At 40.7% G+C, this 21,199-nt stretch overlaps 2 protein-coding genes and 1 long non-coding RNA gene across 6 annotated transcripts; 1 reads left to right on the top strand and 2 right to left on the bottom strand.

The window, feature by feature from the left end:
* The first annotated feature begins 2,275 nt into the window (after positions 1–2,275).
* LOC134224762 (uncharacterized) lies at positions 2,276–20,495 on the top strand. Of its 2 annotated transcripts, none has more exons than XM_062704323.1 (3): positions 2,276–2,393; positions 2,475–3,109; positions 20,349–20,495. In XM_062704323.1, exons 1-3 carry the CDS (start codon positions 2,340–2,342, stop codon positions 20,377–20,379), a joined length of 720 nt encoding a protein of 239 aa, XP_062560307.1. In that variant the 5' UTR covers positions 2,276–2,339; the 3' UTR covers positions 20,380–20,495. The 2 variants fall into 2 exon arrangements, with proteins under 2 accessions (XP_062560307.1, XP_062560306.1); XM_062704322.1 differs by lacking the exon at positions 20,349–20,495 and adding an exon at positions 3,167–3,496.
* LOC134224760 (uncharacterized) lies at positions 9,203–15,530 on the bottom strand. Of its 3 annotated transcripts, none has more exons than XM_062704316.1 (3): positions 14,780–15,530; positions 13,707–14,702; positions 9,203–9,652 (listed from the first exon to the last, which is right to left on the bottom strand). In XM_062704316.1, the coding sequence occupies exons 2-3, from the start codon at positions 14,691–14,693 to the stop codon at positions 9,569–9,571; spliced, it is 1,071 nt and encodes a 356-aa protein (XP_062560300.1). In that variant the 5' UTR covers positions 14,694–14,702; positions 14,780–15,530; the 3' UTR covers positions 9,203–9,568. The 3 variants fall into 3 exon arrangements, with proteins under 3 accessions (XP_062560300.1, XP_062560301.1, XP_062560302.1); XM_062704317.1 differs by having other exon boundaries at positions 13,707–14,678; positions 14,880–15,530; XM_062704318.1 differs by having other exon boundaries at positions 13,707–14,678; positions 14,984–15,530.
* On the bottom strand, positions 18,262–21,164 carry LOC134224763 (uncharacterized). Its single transcript, XR_009983057.1, has 5 exons — positions 21,026–21,164; positions 20,495–20,865; positions 20,198–20,441; positions 19,783–20,046; positions 18,262–19,416 (listed from the first exon to the last, which is right to left on the bottom strand). It is a non-coding gene; the product is annotated as an uncharacterized LOC134224763 (long non-coding RNA).
* Positions 21,165–21,199: the final 35 nt, after the last annotated feature.

Raw genomic sequence — 21,199 nt, 5'->3', positions numbered from 1 at the left:
TTTGAGAAGATGGAGGAAACCTACATCAGACTGAAGAGGGAAGCTAAGCGGATCGGACTAGTCATCAACACGTCGAAGACGAAGTACATGATAGGAAGAGGTTCAAGAGAAGACAATGTGAGCCACCCACCGCGAGTTTACATCGGTGGTGACGAAATCGAGGTGGTAGAAAAATTTGTGTACTTGGGCTCACTGATTACTGCCGAAAATGACACCAGCAGAGAAATTCGGAGACGCATAGTGGCTAGAAATCGTACGTACTTTGGACTCCGCAAGACGCTGCGATCGAATAGAGTTCGCCGCCGTATTGCTGTTCCAGAGAAAACTTTCCTTTTTCCGGTTCAATTTTCAAACTACCGCAGCTGTCACTTCATACATTTTCTCTGCAATTTGGCATGGCATTCTACGATGACAACGCCAATTACTAGGTTTTTGAAGATTTGCAGGCTGGCGGTAGAACTTTGACAGCTGCGGTAGAACTTTGCGGAATCCGCAAAACGGAAAATTTTCAAAAGATCCGCAATACCGAACTGACAATCTACAAAACGCTCATTAGACCGGTAGTCCTCTACGGACACGAGACCTGGACGATGCTCGTGGAGGACTGCGCGTTGGAGTTTTCGAAAGGAAAGTGCTGCGTACCATCTATGGTGGGGTGCAGATGGCGGACGGTACGTGGAGGAGGCGAATGAACCACGAGTTGCATCAGCTGTTGGGAGAACCATCCATCGTTCACACCGCGAAAATCGGACGACTGCGGTGGGCCGGGCACGTAGCCAGAATGTCGGACAGTAACCCGGTGAAAATGGTTCTCGACAACGATCCGACGGGCACAAGAAGGCGAGGTGCGCAGCGGGCAAGGCGGATCGATCAGGTGGAAGATGACTTGCGGACCCTCCGTAGACTGCGAGGTTGGCGACGTGTAGCCATGGACCGAGCCGAATGGAGAAGACTCTTATATACCGCACAGGCCACTTCGGCCTTAGTCTGAATAAATAATAATAGCTCATAATCTGAACGTACTATTAGACTACGTTTAGATTGGTGATATAGCTGCTTGATATCCAGTTTTCCGCGAGCGGTAATGGCCGCCAGCTTGCCTGCGGGTTAGTCTCTGATTTGACATTTCTGGAGGTCAACTGCACCCACCGCTCCGAGCATTCTGACCAATGTGGTATAAAAGAAGGTGCTGATTAAGTGAATTCAAGCCTTTTTATATACCACATTGATCAAAATTCTCGAACGGTGGGTGCAGTTGACCTCCAGAAATCCCGCATACAAATTTACCGTTCTTCGTACAGTTACAGTAGCCGTTCGATAACTGCAAAATTTTTACTTTTCAGTTAACGAATGCCGTTCGATAACTGCAACGCATTCTAGACGTCAAAAGGTTGTCAATCGACGTCAGATGCAATAAAAGTGCATCTAAATGTGCAGCGCAATGCAGCTGTCATTGAGTTTGACATCAGTTTGAAGTTTATCAGTCTGATAACTGCAAAACTGTTGCAACTATCGAATTGCAGTTAAAAAGCATTGCAGTTAAATGACTTGCAGTTATCGAACGTCTACTGTACAAATATATCATGGACATAGTTAATACATTGACGAATACATAGACCGAAATGTCCGGTACAAAGCCATCAGAAAATCGGGCACCATGTCTTCTTCTTCATTTTGAAGAAAATACCCCTCGTGGGTGACGAATTACATTATATACATAAATATACTCAATCCAGTTGAAACCCGAAATTGGGTGCTAGCGAAGTTGGGTTTTTCTCACAATCCGTACGTTAAACCTAACTTCGGAAGTGGTGCGCTGAATAGCGCTTCGCGATATGAAAACAGCGCACCACTTCCGAAGTTAGGTTTAACCTACGGATTGTGAGAAAAATCCAACTTCGCTATCCCCCAATTCCGGTTTTCAACTGGATTGAGAATATTTTACGAGCGCTGACTTACCCCTCTTGACGTTTTGACAGTTTGTCTGTTTGTTTTTCTCCCTTACCTTGCGGCGACGTCGTTTCGGTTTTGCATCGTACATAAATCTCGGGTACTTATTCAAAAGGACGTATGTGATTTTACAAGCAAAGATTCAAATGTCGATTTGTCCAATCTGATGGCACTCCCACGCAAACCAATGGTGCCGTATAGGAGAAGCCTTCGGCTACCTGTTGGTGGTGTTGGTTTGCGTGGGAGTGCCATCAGATTGGACAAATCGACGTTTGCATCTTTGTTTACAAAGTCACATACGTCCTTTTGAATAAGTACCCGAGATTTTGTGGCTATCAGATCGATTACTCCAACGCGTGCTTCAAGTTAGAACAATTTTTTTTGTGAAAATGATTTCTAATTCATCATCGAAAAATGATAAAAGTAAGGTCGCAACCGAAAAGGTAAGTTTGTCTAACAGAAATGCCAGAGTGAACAATCTATTCATCTCCACAAACATCTTAAACTCAAAAAATATCTTACAGCCAAAGTGCGATAAAGCCGAAACAACGTCGACAAAGAGCAAAGAACGTCCATACAAACTGCGACACATTCGGAGCTTCTCCCGCGATTACCAGCAGATGAGTCACATTCCGCTGTACTGCTATTTATGCCGGTTACAGTGCAAAGATGACAACCGTTTCGCCAAACACATGACGAAACACGGGCGCATATTTGGTTTCATTCGTCAGGTTGATGACTACCTTCTGGAGGAATCGAGTTTCACCGTGCGTTTGGACTACCGTCCCGATTACGCCAGAACGTTGGTGTACGTGCGGAACGTGTCACCCCATTCGGTGTTGCGACTTAGCCGGGCCTACATCCACCTGGCAGACGGTCACATGAAGATGCTGATTGAAAGCGAGATGCGCCTTCCTTGGGGTACGGTTTCAAAGTTTTGCTTCGACAGTTGCCTGCTGTCGGAGCTGGATAGAAGCTACGGACTGATATTGGTTGGACTGGCGGACTCAAAGACAGAAATATTGGAACTTTACCACCTGCAAGTGACCGTGTTGAGTCATTTCGTGAAAGAGCAGCTAATTTTGAAGAAACCAACGATTCATTGTCCGCTGTTGAATCAGTATCCGGTACCGATGGAAAAAAAGATCATATACGAGAGGTGAGTTGTGTTACAAAATGTTCGAACTCAAATGATGCAATACAGTGCGTTTTACAGTTTTCAATGGTTCAACAAATATGTCGCAACAAATCACGAGCAGCTGTCTGCTGTGCGAAATATCGTGAATCGGACTTCGTTCCCTGCTCCGTACATATTATTTGGACCACCCGGTACTGAAAAAACTTCAACTATCGTAGAGGCAGTTTTACAAATTTAGAAACTACAACCCAAAGCCAACGTTCTCGTATCGGCAGCTTCAAATTTCGTCTGTGATGAATTCACCACGCGCCTGCTGGAATTTATTCCCGCCACCGATGTGTTCCGTTTCGTATCCTTCGTATCGATTTTGCTGATAACGGAACAACACCATCGTTCTCAAAGAGCAGTGGAGGTTTTGAGGAAGGTGGTGAGTATCGTCGCGGCCCCGACTACGAATATCCGGAAGGCGGTGAATCATACGAGGACAATTCATCGTACGGCTATGGTGGAAGACCGTTCCGCGGCCGTGGTGGTTTCCGTGGCGGTTTTCATCGTGATGGCCCACCGCACCACGGGGACAATGATGAATGGCGTCGATCAGGATTCGATGGCAAATATGATTCACGCCGTCGTTCGTGAACCAGGAATCGATAGATCTCAATCCCGTTCACCGAGGCGACGCAGTCCAACTGATTCTGATTCGTCTTCGTGTAGGAATGGCATGTCATCGGTAGCATCGTCGGATGATGCCAGCGTTCAGACGCGTCCACTGCGTAATCTCGTGTCCTACCTGAAGCAGAAAGAAGCGGCCGGCGTTATATCCTTACTTAATAAAGGAGCGGAAGCAACCGGTGTGCTCTACTCATTCCCGCCATACGATTTTTCGACAGAATTGTTGAAACGAACATGTCACAACCGAGGAGGGACTGAAGGAAGACCATCTGGTAATCGTGGTGGTCCGAGAAGGAACAATCCTCTGAAGTGCCTTCTTTCTGGTATTGCAGCAACTAGTCCATATTGGCACAGCATACAACATGGCTGGTGTAATTTGTTTGTAAATCAAAAGTTTGTTCCTAAGACAAAGTTTTGACTTTCTGTTTATAAGTGGATATAGACACTTAATATATTTGTTACATTTGGCTTGAAGGCCTTCAATGTGATTTTTAAAAGTTGATTTTTGATCTAGCAGAAGTCCTAAATATTTAGAATTCTGATAGTTTACCTGCAGTGAGCGATCTGATAAATAATTTTGGATCAGTTTAATAGTTGGTTGGTTGTTTGCTCATTGTTTGTTGGTTGATTGATTGATTATTTAGTTGATTGGTTGCATGATTGGTTGGTTGGTTGATTGTTGGTTGGTAGAATGATTAATTGGTTGGTTGTTGCTTGATTTGTTAGTTGGTAGAACCGTTGAATGGTTGGTTGCTTCACAGTTGGTTGGTTGCTTGATTGGTTGGTTATTTAGTTTATTGGTTGTTTGACTGGTTGATTGATTGGTTGGTCGGCTGGTTAGTTGATTAGTTGTTTTGTTGGTTGCTTGAATGGCTGATTGTTTGGTTGCTTGATTGGTTGATTGGTAGCTTGCTGGAATGGTTGATTAGTTAATTATTCAGTTGATTGATTGCTTGATTGGTTGGTTGATTAGTGGATTGCTTGATTAGTTGGTTGATTGATTGTTGGTCGGTTGCTTGATGGGTTGATTAGTTGTTTTGTTGATTGCTTGATTGGTAGATTAGTTGGTTGGTTGCTTGATTTGTTAGTTGGTAGAATGATTGATTGATTGGTTGGTTGCTGCTTGTTTTGTTAGTTGGTAGAACTGTTGAATGGTTGATAGTTGGTTGGTTGCTTGACTGGTTGATTGATTGTTGGTCGGCTGGTTAGTTGATTAGTTGTTTTGTTATTTGGTTGATTGGTTGATTATTTGATTAATAGGTTGCTTGACTGGTTCTTCTTCTTCTTCTTCAATGGCTCTACATTCCAACTGGAACTTGGCCTAGCTTTTCAACTTAGTATTCTATTAGCATTTCCTCAGTTATTAATTGAAAGCTTTTCTATGCCCGCCATTGCATGAGTATGTATCTTGTGTGGCAAGTACAATGGATACACTATGCCCAGGGTGTCGAGAATGTTTCCAACCCGAAAACATCCTAGACCGGACCGAGAATCGAACTCGCCATCTGCGGATTGGCAATCCTACGCCTTTGCTCGCAAGGCTGCTGGAGACCCTGCTTGACTGGTTGGTTGATTGATTACTTGATTAGTTGGTCGGCTGGTTAGTTGATTAGTTGTTTTGTTGGTTGCTTGGATGGCTAATTGGTTGGTTGCTTGATTGATTGATTAGTTGGTTGGTTGCTTGATTATTGGTTGGTTGGTTGATTGGTAGCATGCTTGAATGGATGGTCGTCGTTTGATTGATTAGTAATTTCGTTTATGGGTTGCTGCTTGATTTGTTACGTTTGTAGAAAGGTTGGTTGCTTAATTGGTTGATTCGCTGGTTGGTTGCTTGATTGCTTGGTTGATTGGTAGCTTGCATTAATTGTTGGTTGGTTGCTTGAATGGTTAATCGGCTGGTTAGTTGATTAATTGTTTTGTTGGTTGCTTGGTTGATTGGTTAATAAGTTGATTGGTAGCTTGCTTGAATGGTTGGTTGTTTAATTAGTTAGTTGATTGATTCGTTGGTTATTTGGTTAGTTGGTTGTTGCTTGATTTGTTAGTTGGAAGAATGGTTGATTGGTTGGTTTCTTTTTTGTTTATTGATTACTTGATTGGTTGGTAATTTGGTTGATTGGTTGCTTGAGTGATTGATTGATTGGTTGGTCGGCTCGTTAATTCATTTGTTGTTTTGTTGGTTGCTTGAATGGTTGATTAGTTGGTTGGTTGAATGATTGCTTGGTTGATTGGTAGCTTGCTTGAATGGTGGGTTGCTTGATTGCTTGGTTGATTGGTAGTTTGCTTGAATGGTTGGTTATTTGATTGATTGCTGCTTGATTTGTTAGATTATAGAATAATTGATTGGTTGGTTGATTGCTTGCTTGGTTGGTTTGTCGGCTGGTTAGTTGACATGTTGTTTTGTTGGTTGCTTGGTTGGTTGATTAGTTGATTCGTTGCTTGATTGATTGGTAGCTTACTTGAATGGTTGATTGCTGGATTAGTTCGTTGGTTATTTGGTTGATGGGTTGCTTTAACCGTTTGATTGAATGGTTGGTCGGCTGGTTGGTTGATTAGTTGTTTTGTTGGTTTCTTGATTGGTTGATTAGTTGATTGATTAGTTGATTGGTTAGTTGTTGCTCGATTTGTTAGTAGGTAGAATTGTTGATTAGTTAGTTCTTTGATAGTTGGTTGGTTGCTTAATTGTTTGTTGGTTGATTGATTGGTTATTTAGTTGATTGGTTGGTTGGTTGATTGTTGGTTAGTAGAATGATTATTTGGTTGGTTGCTGCTTGATTTGTTAGTTGGTAGAACTGTTGAATGGTTGGTTGCTTCATAGTTGGTTGGTTGCTTGATTGGTTGGTTATTTGGTTGATTGGTTGTTTGACTGGTTGATTGATTGGTTGGTCGGCTGGTTAGTTGATTAGTTGTTTTGTTGGTTGCTTGAATGGCTGATTAGTTGGTTGCTTGATTAGTTGATTGGTGGCTTGCTTGATTGGTTGGTTGCTGGAATCGTTGACTAGTCAATTATTCAGTTGATTGGTTGATTGATTAGTTGATTGGTTGATTAGTTGGTTGGTTGATTATTGGTCGGTTGCTTGATGGGTTGATTAGTTGATTTGTTGATTGCTTGATTGGTAGATTAGTTGGTTGGTTGCCTGATTATTGGTTGGTTGCTTGATTGGTTGGTTGGTTGCTTGATTGCTTGGTTGATTGCTGCTTGATTTGTTAGTTGGTAGTATGGTTGATTGGTTGGTTAGTAAGCTGGTTAGTTGATTAGTTGTTATGTTGGCTGCTTGGTTGATTGATTAATAAGTTGATTGCTAGATTGGTTGGTTAGTTGATTGGTTGGTTATTTAGTTGATTGGTTGTTTGATTGGTTATTGGTTGGTTGCTTGATTGGTTGATTAGCTGGTTGCTTGTTGAATTGCTTGGTTGATTGGTAGCTTGCTTGAATTGTTGGTTGCTTGATTGTTGGTTGGTTGATTTACTGGTTGATTGGTTAGTCGGCTGGTTAGTTGATTAGTTGTTTGGTTGGTTGCTTGGTTGATTGGTTAATAAGTTGATTGGTAGCTTGCTTGAATGGTTAGTTGATTGATTGGTTAGTTATTTGGTTGATGGGTTGGTTGGTTGCTGCTTGATTTGTTAGTTGGTATAATGGTTGATTGATTGGTTGCTTCATTGTTGGTTGATTGATTGATTGGTTGGTAATTTGGTTGCTTGGCTCGTCGGCTGGTTAGTTGATATGTTGTTTTGTGGGTTGCTTGGTTGGTTGATTAGTTGAGTTGTTGCTTGATTGATTGGTAGCTTGCTTGAATGGCTGATTGCTGGATTATCCAATCAAGCAATCAATCAACTAAATAACCAGCCAAGCAGTCAACAAACAATGAAGCAACCAGCCAACTATCAAGGAACCAACTAATCAACAGTTTGACCAATCAAGAAACCAAAAAACAACTAATCAACCAATCAGCCGACCAACCATTCAATCAAACGGTAAAGAAACCCATCAACCAAATAACCAACCAATTAAGCTACCAACCAACTAATCCAGCTATCAGCCATTCAAGCAAGCTACCAATCAATCAAGCAACGAATCAACTAATCAAACAACCAAGCAACCATTGAAGCAACCAACAAAACAACATATCAACTAACCAGCCGACCAGCCAATCAATCAGTAAAGCAACCAATCAACCAAATTACCAAACAATCAATCAATCAACCAACAATGAAGCAACCAACCAATTAATCATTCTACCAACTAACAAATCAAGCAGCAACCAACCAACCCTGTCCAGCAGATTTCCTGCAGCGCTACGACGTCGAAGTTGCGGGGATTTAATTCATCGTAGATTATCCTGTCGCAACCTGCGAAGCCTAGCGACTTGCAGTTCCATGTTCCAAGCTTCCAATCGTGATCCTTTATTCGTTGCCTAGGTCGTTGCCGATTGTATCGAGTCGTATTATCTTCTATGCCGTTCGTAATGGTTGTTTTTAAAGGCGGCTTATTGGGCCTGTGCAAACCTCCTGTCTCGTCGGAGGGCCGTCGTGTCAGGGCTGTTTAGCGTCCCACCTAACACCAGGACTTGGGCTTGTGCGCTTTGAGCGGCACACGGTCGCTTTGGCGGAGCCTACTTGCGGATACATGCAGCTTTTTTTAGAGGTTAAATAGGGCCTACTGTCAAACACCACCATATCCTAGGCAGGCGACACAACTCGCAGATGGCCTGGGGAGGGATCGTCAAGCCCTTGGACAAAGTCCCTGCTGCCCCCGACCAACCAACCCATCAACCAAATAACTAACCAATCAAGCAATCTAGCAATCAATTTATTAACCAATCAACCAAGCAACCAACCAATCAATCAGTCAACCAACCAACCAACAATGAAGTAACCAACCAATAATCAAGCAACCAACCAATCAACCATACTACCAACTAATAAATAAATCAACCAATCAAGTAAGCTACCAATCCACCAAGCAATCAAACAACTAACCAACCAACCAACTAATCAACCACCAAGCAACCAACAAAACAACATGTCAACTATCCAGCCGACCAACCAATCAAGCAACCAATCAATCAACTAGTCAAGCAACCAGTCAACCAAATTAACAACCAATCAAGCAATCAACCAACCAATCAACCATTCTACCAACTAACAAATCAAGCATCAATCAATCAAATAATCAACCTTTAAAGCAAGCTACCAATCATCCAAGCAATCATTCAACCAATCAAGCAACCAACAAAACAACATATGAACTAACGAGCCGACCAACCAATCAATCAACCAGTCAAGCAACCAATCAACCAAATTACTAACCAATCAAGGAATCAATAAAAAAAAGCAACCAACCAATCAACCATTCTTCCAACTAACAAATCAAGCAGCAACCAACTGTAGCGTCTCCCTTGGGTATTGATGTTCAAGTCGTTTTCGGAACCGAAATAAAAACCACTGATTTATTCACCGGTTACTTTTATTGACGACCACTCGCGACAGTAATTGGATTCGTTCTGTCTTAGACCAACCTGAATACCGGATATTATTTACTTCTCCCTCTTTTCATTCTTTCTCACTCTCTTCAAATCGATCTTACGTTACTTACCACGTTGAGGGGTAAGACATTGATGCTCAACAAGAATATGGTTATAATATGGACTCTACATCTCTTTTCTACTCTAATAAAAATAAAACAATGAAAAAAAAAAATGCTTCTGATACAGGTTGCTTGAACCATCTAGTGGCTACTATATCTAGCTGGTAATTTCTTATCACGTTTGGGACGTATCAATGTACTGTATTCCTTGGCTTGAAGTCTCTTCATTGTGTTTCCTTCCTTTGCTGTTGTTGGACCATCCCTCTCATCAAGTTCTGCTTCTGGTACATCCTGATAGTGAGCAGGTCCTGTAAAGATATTTTTTTTTTGTTTTGAAATGAAATAAATATAAAGATTATTGCATGGTCATGAGTGCCACGTATTTAAATGCTATAGTCGGAATCTTAAACAAATCATTCCCGAGAAGTAGTTGCTATGCTATGAAACAAAAACGTGTAGTGGTACAAGCTGGCATGAACATTATTACACAGATAATCCCTAAATTATATTGATTTTATTTCAATATTTAAGTTGTGCTGCTATAAATATAAATATTGTAATATTGATCGAATACCATAATGTCTGTCATTAGTATAATTCCTGTATGAAAAATTACACCCCTGTATTATATCCGCAACTGTCGACGTAATCGACAGAACCCCTTTTCAATCTGTCACTTTGTGAAGTTTCGCATATCGCACGGCTGCTTATCTCGTAAGTAAATATATTTTACTTTTACATATTCCAGTGCTAATCAGGAATATTATATTATTTTAGCATTGATGTACAAATAATAAAGCGTCCCGCATGAAGAAGAAAATCTATGCAATGAGTAAGTATGATGTATTATAGATGCTTACAATCTATTTACAGAAATACGCTGTGTAGCAAGGGAATTTGGTATCATTTCGCAGGTATCATTCATTCATTACTATAGGGCAAAGTTCCCCTATGTGGCAACGCGAAACAATGTATTCGTAGAAAAAAACAAAATTGATTCTTAGGAAGTGCTTAAAACTGTAAGAGTTACAGTTACCAGTGAAAAATATTTGAAATCATTGGTAATACTCGATCTTGCACATTGCAATTTTTTTTTTTGACTTCGCAAAAACTAACTAAGCTTCTTATTTATGTTGAAACAATAATGGTGTGAAACCCTATAATGTGTTTGTGGTCTGACAGTCTACATCAAGCCTTGCCTGAAACAAGTTAGTAATAAATCAACAAAAAAATGAATTTAGTACTTACGAAAGACCGGAGTTTCTGGTTCGATGTCCTGCTCAGATGCTTTTGTCGATGGCCATTTCCTCAGGTGAGACACCGGGCGGCGGTACATAACACCTTCTTCGTTAGTGACGACCACGTCATTTCCTGTTCTCTTTATAACTTTAAACTTATCGAGTTTGAACTTTGGTTCAAGTTTTCCAGTCTCGTAGTTTTCAATAGAACATCGTCGCCAACTTCGATATCCGATGGTTTGGCATGCCTACGGTGATCCGCATAAGCTTTCCCCTGCATCTTTTAATAGCATCTTTGTCTCGAGTTTCTTCATCTTGACGCCAATGAGTTTCAGTCCTTAAAGACGGAAGTAAATCTTTAACTGGTCTGCCGGTCAATAATTCCATCGGTGCTTTTCCTGTTACTGAGTGAGGTGTCGTGTTGTATGCATACACATAATCTTGAACGGCTTTTCTCCAATCAGCTTTAATCGCTTTAGCAATACGTAGGGTACGTAATATTCCCTGATTTTGCCTTTCCACTAAGCCATTCATCTGTGGCCAATAAGGAATAGTACGAACAAGGCGTATGTTTTTAGAATTGCAGTAATTGGAGAATTCTTCACTGGAAAATGGTGGCCCATTATCACTACGGATAGTTTCAGGATATGTGTGTTCTCGAAACATTTCTTCAAGAGCCTCAATTGTCTTTGATGCATTAGTTCCTTTCATTTCAGTTACCCTGATAAAGCGACTGTAATAATCGACAGTAACCAGAAATGTAGCACATTCTTTTGCCGAAAAAAAATCAATAGCGATTTCTTGCCAAGCTCGATCCGGCATTTCCTTCCGCAGCATAGGTTCCGGTGGACATTGTGAGCTGACAGCTGCACATCCAGCGCACTCTTGAGTGTATTCCCTGACGTCTCGGTCCATGTATGGCCACCATACCTTCTCACGAAGGTTACGTCGCATTGTCACTATTCCAGGATGCCCTCGATGGGCTATCACCAATGCTCTCCGTCTAAGGCTTGATGGAAGAATGATTCTCTCGTCTCTCACTATGATTCCGTCAATAATCCCTAATTCATTTGAGAAGGCTTGGTAGCTGATTAGGCCTGGAGACCATTCATGGCTTTGTAACGCTTTCGACACCGCTTGAAGAACTTCGTCTCGAATGGTTTCGTCCTTGATTTGTTGAAGAGAGATTGCTGCAGGGCCGTCACCGATTGCACACAAATAATGCTCTGTCGCTTCGTCAAATGGTATGTCAGTTGTCGTTTCCGCTTTTACGCTCAATCGTGAGAGGACATCTGAAATATTAGATGTGCCAGGGATATGCTTCACGCAAAAATCGTACGGCTGGAGCCTTAACGCCCATCCTTCAGCTCTCGAACAAGCACGCTTCCCTTGTTGGTGTTTTCCTCCATAGATGTATTCTAATGTTTTATGATCAGTAAATATTGTGAACTGTGTCCCGAACAAATAGGGGTAGAATTTTTCGACCGCCCAAACAACTGCCAACGCTTCACGTTGAGTTTGCGGGTAAACTCTTTCCGTTTTAGTCAGACCTTTAGAGGCGAAGCTTATAATTCGTGACGTTTGTTCACCATTTCGCTGCGTGAGTACTGCACCAAGTCCCACTGGAGAAGCATCTACGTACAATTCAGTCTTGTCCTTTGGATCGAAGAATCCTAGCCGCCGAACAGTGTTCGACAACTCATTTCGGAGATCATCAAAAGCTTCTTGTTGTGCTTTCCCAAAGACATCAACGTCGCCTCTGATAAATTTACGCAGTGCTTCTGATCGCGTTGACAGATGCGGAATAAATTGTCCAACAAAATTGATAAGTCCAAGAAAGCTTCGTGTTTCTTCTCTCGATTCTGGTTTTCTGAAATTCTGAATAGCAGCGATCTTTTCATCTGATGGGCATATACCTGCAGTGCTCACTTTGAATCCCAAGATCTCGAGCTCAGTTACTCCAATCAGACATTTTGACTTATTCAATGTGGCATTATTCTTTTTTAGGACGGACAGCACTTTCTGCAGTCGAGTGTCATGCTCTTCTTGAGTACTTCCAGCTACCACAACGTCGTCGATGTATACCACAACACCGTCAATGCCGGCCAACATCTCGGACATTACTCGCTGGAATATCTCAGGAGCACAATTGATTCCGAACATTAGCCGCTTGAATCTCATGAGCCCTCTGCTTGTCATGAAGGTTGTGATTCCTCGAGATTCTGGGTGGAGCTCAATATGGTAGTACGCAGAAGTAATATCTAGTTTGGAGAAGATTGTTGATCCTCTTAGCTTGTTCAAGAAAGTTTCAATCATGGGGAGTGGGTAATGTTCCCGCTGTATCGCTTCATTGGGATACTTCATGTTGATGCACAATCTTATGTCGTCTTTCCCTTTGGGCACCACCACCATGGGTGATATCCATTCTGGTGGTCCCGAAACCGGTTCAATCACGTCACTATTGAGCATCTCAAGTATTTTCTGATCTACTTTCTGTTCCATTGCTGCAGGAATTCTTAGGTATGCGATTTTCTTCGGTGGCACGCGGCTGTCGATAGATAATTTTATTTGAACATTCGGGAATTTCGGAAACGCTTCATTTCCAACCACTATGCTTTGAACCTCAAGCCCGACTTTCAAAACTTTTAGGTCTTCTGCCGTTCGTTTACTAAGAAGCGATTTCTGTGAACCTTCAATAACGAAGAATTCAGCGTAAGTTTTGAGCTTGAATTCATTTACTGAAATCCACGCTTCAAAGATTGTCAAGACCCGCAGTGGTTCTTGAGTAGCGTAAGCTAGAACTTTGCGATCGCATTGAAACCTTTTTTTAAAAATAGTCGCGTTGGCTTTTATGAGTTCTTCCCAAACCTGTTCGGTAACCGTATTGATTGCAGCTCCCGAATCAATTAAGAAGATAACAGGATGCTGATCAATTTTACACGTAATAAATCCATCGTTTTTTCGGCTCATCTATGCAAAAGAGACAAAATTAGGAGCTATGTTTAATACTATCTAATTTATTGGTAGAGACGCTACTATCCCTCAATTTAACATGTCAGGTATGTTTACTTGTAATTAAAGCATGTAAAAAATGACATAATGAAATAAGATAAAATTATTCTACCTTCATCGAATCATCCGACGTCTTGCGATAGCCTAGGGGCTCCATGTCGTCTCCGTCGATATCTTGTACGGTATTGGTCTCCTCATCGGCACGCTTCCAAGTGCTGCGGGCTTTGAGCTGCGACTTTCTTATTGCTCTGCATTTCCTGGCGAAGTGGCCCATACGGCCGCAATTGTTGCATTTGGAATTTCGGGCAATGCACATTTTCGAGTCTTTGAAGTGTTTCCATGAACCGCAGCGATCGCATTCCGATCGAACACGATTTCCCTCATTCCACGGCTTCTCTCGTTTGAACGAAGTCATTCCGGAAGATCGCTCCTTGGATTGTTGCTTTCTGTTCCAGATTTGTTTCACCGCTGAGACGCTAGCTGAGTCGGATTCAACTTTGAACGGCTGGGATTTCTGCTTTTGCTTCATCAGTAGTTCTCGATTTATGGCGTAGTTGGTCAACTCGTCGAGGTCCATCGTGCTCTCGAGACCTTTGTCTCTAACCCTTTCATCCCTGGCACCGATAGTTACTTGTTGCAAAATTTCCTTCTCCTCCCGGTCTCGGAAATCACATCTGGAAGCTTGCGTGCGAAGCTTGAGAACGAAGTGATTGAAAGATTCGTCAGCAGACTGCTTAAGCGAGCGAAAAACTTCTAATTCGACCCGCTCATTGCGTTTTCCGACGAAGAAGTGATTCAAACGTTTGACCGCGTTATCGAATTCGGGGATTTCTTCTGGTGCTAGAGGCACTTTCGATGGTTCTGGATAGATTTCTCCAGATACTGGCCTCAGATTGTAATAAATCCTTTGGAGACCCCGGCCTCCGCGTGCTAGCATGAATACCAGTTTACCATGCTGTGAATCAATCTGTTTTAACTCCAGCAACAACTCGAACGCTCTAAGCCACTCTTCCCACTCTCGGCGGAGATCCGATGCATCTACCGCTTCGTTGAAAGGCGCTAAGGGGTAACTGTTATCATCCATCTGAAAATCGATCATTTTTTTCTTCTGATTATTGCAATTGCAAAAAAAATCATGAAACATTTAATAGAGGCTTTTCTAATAACGACTGGTAAATACTAAACTGATATGTAGATTGCGAACAATTATAAATGTTTTCTAATCAACGCATCACAAAATCACAACACTTAGTTCATAACCAAATTGGATACACCTGTATCGTACCTATCAGCCTGGAGCTGTCATAATATTCTTTAGGTATGTTACTAATCAATCAGAACCTTAACCATTTTTCTTTGTGCTTCTTCACCCGGACTCAACTTTTATACCTAAATATGCTTCAGTCTCCATCTGGACTCATTTTGGTTACAATTTGTCTCTTGGTCGCTACCGGTTTATTATTATTATTTTTTTTTACCTGTTTGCACCACGGCCTTCAACCGACTTTTTTTTTTTTTTGTGTGTGTGTGTGCATTTTGGTCTTCAACCAGAGGCATCTTTTCCGTTCAAGTATGTGTTTTGGTCTTCAACCGATCTCGCATCTTTTCTTTTTTTCTTTTGTGCGCTTCGGTCTTCAGCCGGTCTCGCATCGTTTCATTTAAGTGTGTGTGTATGTGCTTCTGTCTTCATCTGGTCTCGCATATTTTAAATGTGTGCGCTTTGGTCTTCAACCAGTTTCGCATCTTTTGCTTTAAGTGTGTGTGCTTCGGTCTTCAACCGGTCTCGCATCTTTTACATTTGATTGCCAGGCTTGCTAACAAGCTTACCCTCCACAATGTATGTATATTTTAGTCTATACAGAATATACCTATCTCGGACCAGAGTAAGGACTTCTTGTAAATAGTGTGCGTGCGCTTCTATATGACCATTCCTAAATCTTAGGTATGGCCGTCAACCACGCCATTTATTTTTTATTTTATTTTTTTTTTAGATTCGATTATCAATTGTTTTTTTCTTTTTAAAACTTTTACACCTTTAACCTTCTAATGAATCCACCATTTTGCTCTCACAGTCTACGGTTTCAGCATGTTAAAAAAAATGGGGAAAAAAATCTTCAGAAAGCAATAAAAAAACCCAAACTACTAGAACTAGGTCTGAAAGCCTCTTTTACACAAAATAAATCCTCCTACCACTTGTTAGCAAACTCACCTTGATTTATCCTACCGACTGCGCCAAATTGTAGCGTCTCCCTCAGGTATTGATTTTCAAGTTGTTTTCGGAACCGAAATAAAAACCACTGATTTAATTCACAGGTTACTTTTATTGGCGACCACTCGCGACAGTAATTGAATTCGTTCTGTCTTAGACCAACCTGAATACCGGATATTATTTACTTCTCCCTCTTTTCATTCTTTCTCACTCTCTTCAAATCGATCTTACGTTACTTACCACGTTGAGGGGTAAGACATTGATGCTCAACAAGAATATGGTTATAATATGGACTCTACACCAACCAATCAACCATTCTTCCAACTAACAAATCAAGCAGCAACCAACTAACCAAATAACCAACGAATCAATCAACTAACTAATCAAACAACCAACCATTCAAGCAAGCTACCAATCAACCAAGCAACCAACAAAACAACTAATCAACTAACCAGCCGACTAACCAATCAAGCAACCAACCAATCAACCAGTCAAGCAACCAACCAACAATCAAGCAACCAACAATTCAAGCAAGCTACCAATCAACCAAGCAATCAAACAACCAACCAGCTAATCAACCAATTAAGCAAGCAACCAATCACCAATCAAACAACCAATCAACTAAATAACCAACCAATCCAGCAATCAACTTATTAACCAATCAAAACAACTAATCAACTAACCAGCCTACTAACCAATCAATCAACCTGTCAAGCAACCAACCAATCAACCATACTACCAACTAACAAATCAAGCAGCAATCAACCAAATAATCAACCAAGCAATCAAGCAACCAATCAACCAACCAATCAAGCAACCAACCAACCAATCAAGCAACCAACCAACTAATTAACCAATCAACTAAACAACTTATCAATTAACGAGACGACCAACCAATCAAGCAACGAATCAACTAAATATCCACAACCAATCAATCAGATAAAGCAACCAATCAACCAAATAAGTAACCAACCATCAATCAATTAACTAATCCAGCAACCAACCAATCAAGCAAGCTACCAATCAAACAACTAACTAATCAACCAATTAACCAACAAGCTAATCAACCAAATAAGCAACCAACCAATCAACCATTCAAACAACCGACAAAACAACTTATCAACTAACCAGCCGACCAACCAATCAATCAATCAGTCAAGCAACCAATCAACCAAATAACCTACCAATCAATCAATTAGGCAGCTAATCAACCAATTAAGCAAATAACAATTCAACCAACCAACAAATCAAGCAACCAAATAACCAACCAATCAATCAACTAACAAATCAAGCAACCAACAAGCTAATCAACCAAATAAGCAACCAACAAATCAACCATTCAAGCAACCAACAAAACAAATAATCAACTAGCCAGCCGACCAACCATTCAATCAACCAGTAAAGCAAACAATCAACTAATCCAGCAATCACCCATTCAGGCAAGCTACCAATCAACCAAACAATCAAGCAACCAACCAACCAAACAACCATTCTACCACCTAACAAATCAAGCAGCAACCAATCAACCGATCAACCAAATAACCAACCAATCAATCAACCAACCAATCAAGCAATCTACCAATCAACCAATCAATTATTCAACCAACGAACTAATCAAGCAAGCAACAAAACAGTCGAGTACGAGACACTGAATACGACCATACAGTTGTGGTCGAAATACGTATCTGCAAAGATATCAAAATAATTGGTGGAATTAAATGGAGAGTCCTAAACTCGTCTTAGACGGTTGAACAAAACAGTATCAACTAACCAGCCGACCAACCAATCAATCAACCAGTCAAGCAACCAATCAATCATATAACCTGATTGGTTGGTCGGATTAACAACCAACCAATCAACCATGCTTCCAACTTACAAATCAAGCTGCAACCAACCAACCAAATAACCAACGAATCAAGCAACCAACCATTCAAGCAAGCTACCAATCAACTTATTAACTAATCAACCAAGCAACCAACAAAACAAATAATCAACTAACTAGCCTACTAACCAATCAAGCAACCAGTCAAGCAACCAACCAATCAATCATACCATACTACCAACTAACAAATCAAGCAGCAGCCAACCAAAAAATCAACCAACCAATCAAGTAACCAACCAGTTAAACAAGCTACCAATCTACCAAGCAATTAAGCAACCAACCAACTAATCAACCAATCAAGCAACCAACCAACTAATTAACCAAGCAATCAACAAAACAACTTATCAACTAACCAGCCGACCAACTAATCAACCAATCAACTAAATAACCACAACCAATCAATCAACCAGTAAACCATTCAACCATTCAAGCTAGCTACAAGCAAACAAGCAATCAACCAATCAAGCAACTTAGCCACTTAGTCGATTGATGTGTAACAATATGGATCTTCGGGCCTCTCAACAAAAGTTCGTTTTGAAGTGATCTTAAAATAGGTATGTATTCGTAATCATTACGGTAATTTATTACATATTACGGTAGTGTGGGCAGCAATGCGAGTTACCAAGTCATGCAAATGTATCTCCGTAAATATAATCAATGAAAAATGAAAAATTGAGCGCATCTGGCGAATATTGTTTTCATTAGCTGTTTCACTAATTTTCTGCTCTCGACGAGTTTCCGAATTTGGCAATATTCCCATTTTGCTTCTTTGGAGGATCTGAGCGCCGGCGTTCTCATAATCTTCTGCATCGGTAGTCGTAGTAAAGCAAATGTTGTTATCCTGAACCCCTTTATTGGTTCCAACACAAGGCCGTCGGAGTATACCACCTTATTTTTAGGTTTGCGACGATTAACAGCTGCTTCCGGTTTCTACATATTTATTATCGAATGACTAGGTAAAACCGTAACTACTTCCAGACATTGAACTGAAATTCCGCTCTTAGCAAACCATGAAACTTTTGTAACCAATACCGTCAACTGGGGGGAAGATGATCATTGAGGTAAAGATGATCATTTTTTTTTTTTGAAACGGTAGTCAACAATATTCTCCGTTCAAGTAATGTTACCGCTAGGTAAAAATCCGAGTTTTACGATTATAATCATGAAAATGCATTTTGTGGAAGAAAGAGAGAGATAGTCATAAATGACGCTATTTTCGTTTCAAATATTGACTTCGTAGACTTCTTTACGTAGTAAATTCAACATTCATACAAATAACCTAGTGTATTTTGACTACTAGGTCATAATGATTTTAGTAGAGCTGTCTTGATCAACTTCACCCCAAACCAGATTACTCAAAAAATGTGTGATAATTTAATTTATTTTAATAAATGCGAATGCATTTCAGAAAACTAAAGTTGTTGATTATTGCAACGTATAGCAGTACATGTTTTGAAAATATTTGTTTCGATTTAAAATGTAAACACCCATTGTTATTGCATGTTTTGTCTTAAAAATGATCATCTTCCCCCCAGTTGACGGTACCTTCTTCTTCTTATTGGCATTACACCCCACACTGGGACAGAGCCGCCTCGCAGCTTAGTGTTCATTAAGCACTTCCACAGTTATTAGTGAGCAGTGTATATGCAGCCATTCCTAATAACATCACGGTTCCGATGTTTGCCTTCATAAGTTGATGTGGTACGAGCCATTTGGCATATTATTTGATTGCTGTAGAAGAAAAATGAAAATAAAGGAATTTAAAAATAAATACTTGAAAAAGTGATTGTATTTTAAAAAGATTTTCCCAGTAAATACGTAAAGTAGGAGGTAGCATATGTTCCAATCCCTATTCCGTCACTCACACTAAGCTTGTTTTCACATAATGCTTTAGAACCTTCCTACAGAAGTGTCTTTTTGTATGAATCTTTAAAATAGTTAGAAGCTACTTGATTGTTATTATGTTAGGAATGCCAATCGCATACTTTAGTAGTTAGAATTTGCTCAAAACTTACTTGTCTGTTGATTTTAGAACAGTGCTCCAGACAAAAATTACGCTTTGACACTGACTAATAAACAATGAAATATTAAACTAACCTGTCGGAATCCTTTTCCAAATTCCAGCTCTTGACGGACTTAGCATATCCGTTGAAGGTCGTATTTTGTCGATCATTTTAGACAATTCCAATTTTAGTCAGTGTCAAGTTTCGGTTCCCTTGTTTGCCTTATGAATTGTCGCGTCCACCAGCATTGGGAGTTCTTTAAATGTTACCTTCTAGACCGGATTGAAGTGGTTCCGGAAGTGAATAGCTTTTACATCCGGGGAGTCTGGAAACCGGCAGAAAAAGTCACCGTTGTAGCCTGTAGAATGTATTATATTTCTGATTATTTTGAAACATTTGAATAATGGTGGGTAGAAATAACTAAAAGAGAATCAAAATTGCTGAGAATCTTCTGAAAACAAAATTATAGCACAAACTTTGTAGGTATAAGGCGGAATAAATGCACTCACCAACTTATCGAAAACAAGTCAAACATTTCCCGACCGTTCCATCGTCGTTGGCGTTACTAGTAGCTCCTTCTTTACCAGCTTGTTTTGCTTCTCGTGGATCTGAATCACTGCCTTCCAAAATAACATTGCGCATAATTACTCCCCCTTCCAGATTTATACACTCATTGTGCGATGTGTGCTGATTTGGAAGGCAAAATAAGGGTGCGATCCGCCAGCACTTTACAAGGTTTTCTCCGATGCATGCCTGAAAATGTGGTCACAATAAACAATAGCATATTTCAATCAAACTTACCTTACTCTATAGCTCCATATCCGTGAGAAGATTCAAACTTTTGCCATTCGTCGTAGAGACGCTAGCCTCGGCTCTAATCCAAAACAATTAATCCAGGAACCACCACACAGCAGGTCCATAATATGATCTTCCGTGTCCGTGTCAAACATCCCACGCATTGTCGATAACAGGTGATAACGAGTCTCTGTCGTAGCAGGGCAAAAAAGCAACACAAAAGGTGCGATTGCGGTGATGGGCTCTAACTTGCTGTCGAGGAAACTGAGGTTCTGCAGCATATAGTGACGTCAGCTGATGACGGTTGTTTCATGGAACATTCGAAGTTCAGCAGCTTTTCTTCGTGGCCTCTTTTCTTGGACCATTGCCACGCTCGTCAGGTCTGAAGGCGAAACAATGATTGAAAAGTTGACTATTTAATCTCACCCGCAGAAACGCAAAACTGTGGTGGAATTTTAACATCGGAGATCAACATATTTGAATCTCGAGTTGGAGGTTTCTGGAAACTGGAAGCAATCAGCAAATCCCTTTCAACATATTACCTGTATTCCAGCCGGTATCCGTAGGTTGATCAAAATCGCGCACTACATGTATCGTATAGAATATTTATTTGCCAATAATACTCTATATTTTATTTACGTCAGTGTGGAAAAAAACTATCTGCCTCGGTGCGGTTTCAGATTGCCCGTATTTCATTGACTCTGATCGTAGCCAAA

The sequence above is a fragment of the Armigeres subalbatus genome, chromosome 3, assembly GCF_024139115.2.
Source record: "Armigeres subalbatus isolate Guangzhou_Male chromosome 3, GZ_Asu_2, whole genome shotgun sequence".
Lineage (NCBI taxonomy): Eukaryota > Metazoa > Arthropoda > Insecta > Diptera > Culicidae > Armigeres > Armigeres subalbatus.
This window is presented reverse-complemented; position numbering and strand designations above follow the sequence as displayed.

Excerpts from the sequence above, each read along its gene's own strand:
- LOC134224762 (XM_062704322.1), top strand. The coding sequence starts at position 2,340 with ATGATTTCTAATTCATCATCGAAAAATGATAAAAGTAAGGTCGCAACC. Across the intron at positions 2,394-2,474 it reads GTAAGGTCGCAACCGAAAAG|CCAAAGTGCGATAAAGCCGA; the intron begins GTAAGTTTGTCT and ends AATATCTTACAG. Across the intron at positions 3,110-3,166 it reads AAAAAGATCATATACGAGAG|TTTTCAATGGTTCAACAAAT; the intron begins GTGAGTTGTGTT and ends TGCGTTTTACAG.
- LOC134224760 (XM_062704316.1), bottom strand. The coding sequence starts at position 14,693 with ATGATCGATTTTCAGATGGATGATAACAGTTACCCCTTAGCGCCTTTC. Across the intron at positions 9,653-13,706 it reads CGTCGGATGATTCGATGAAG|GACCTGCTCACTATCAGGAT; the intron begins GTAGAATAATTT and ends ATATCTTTACAG.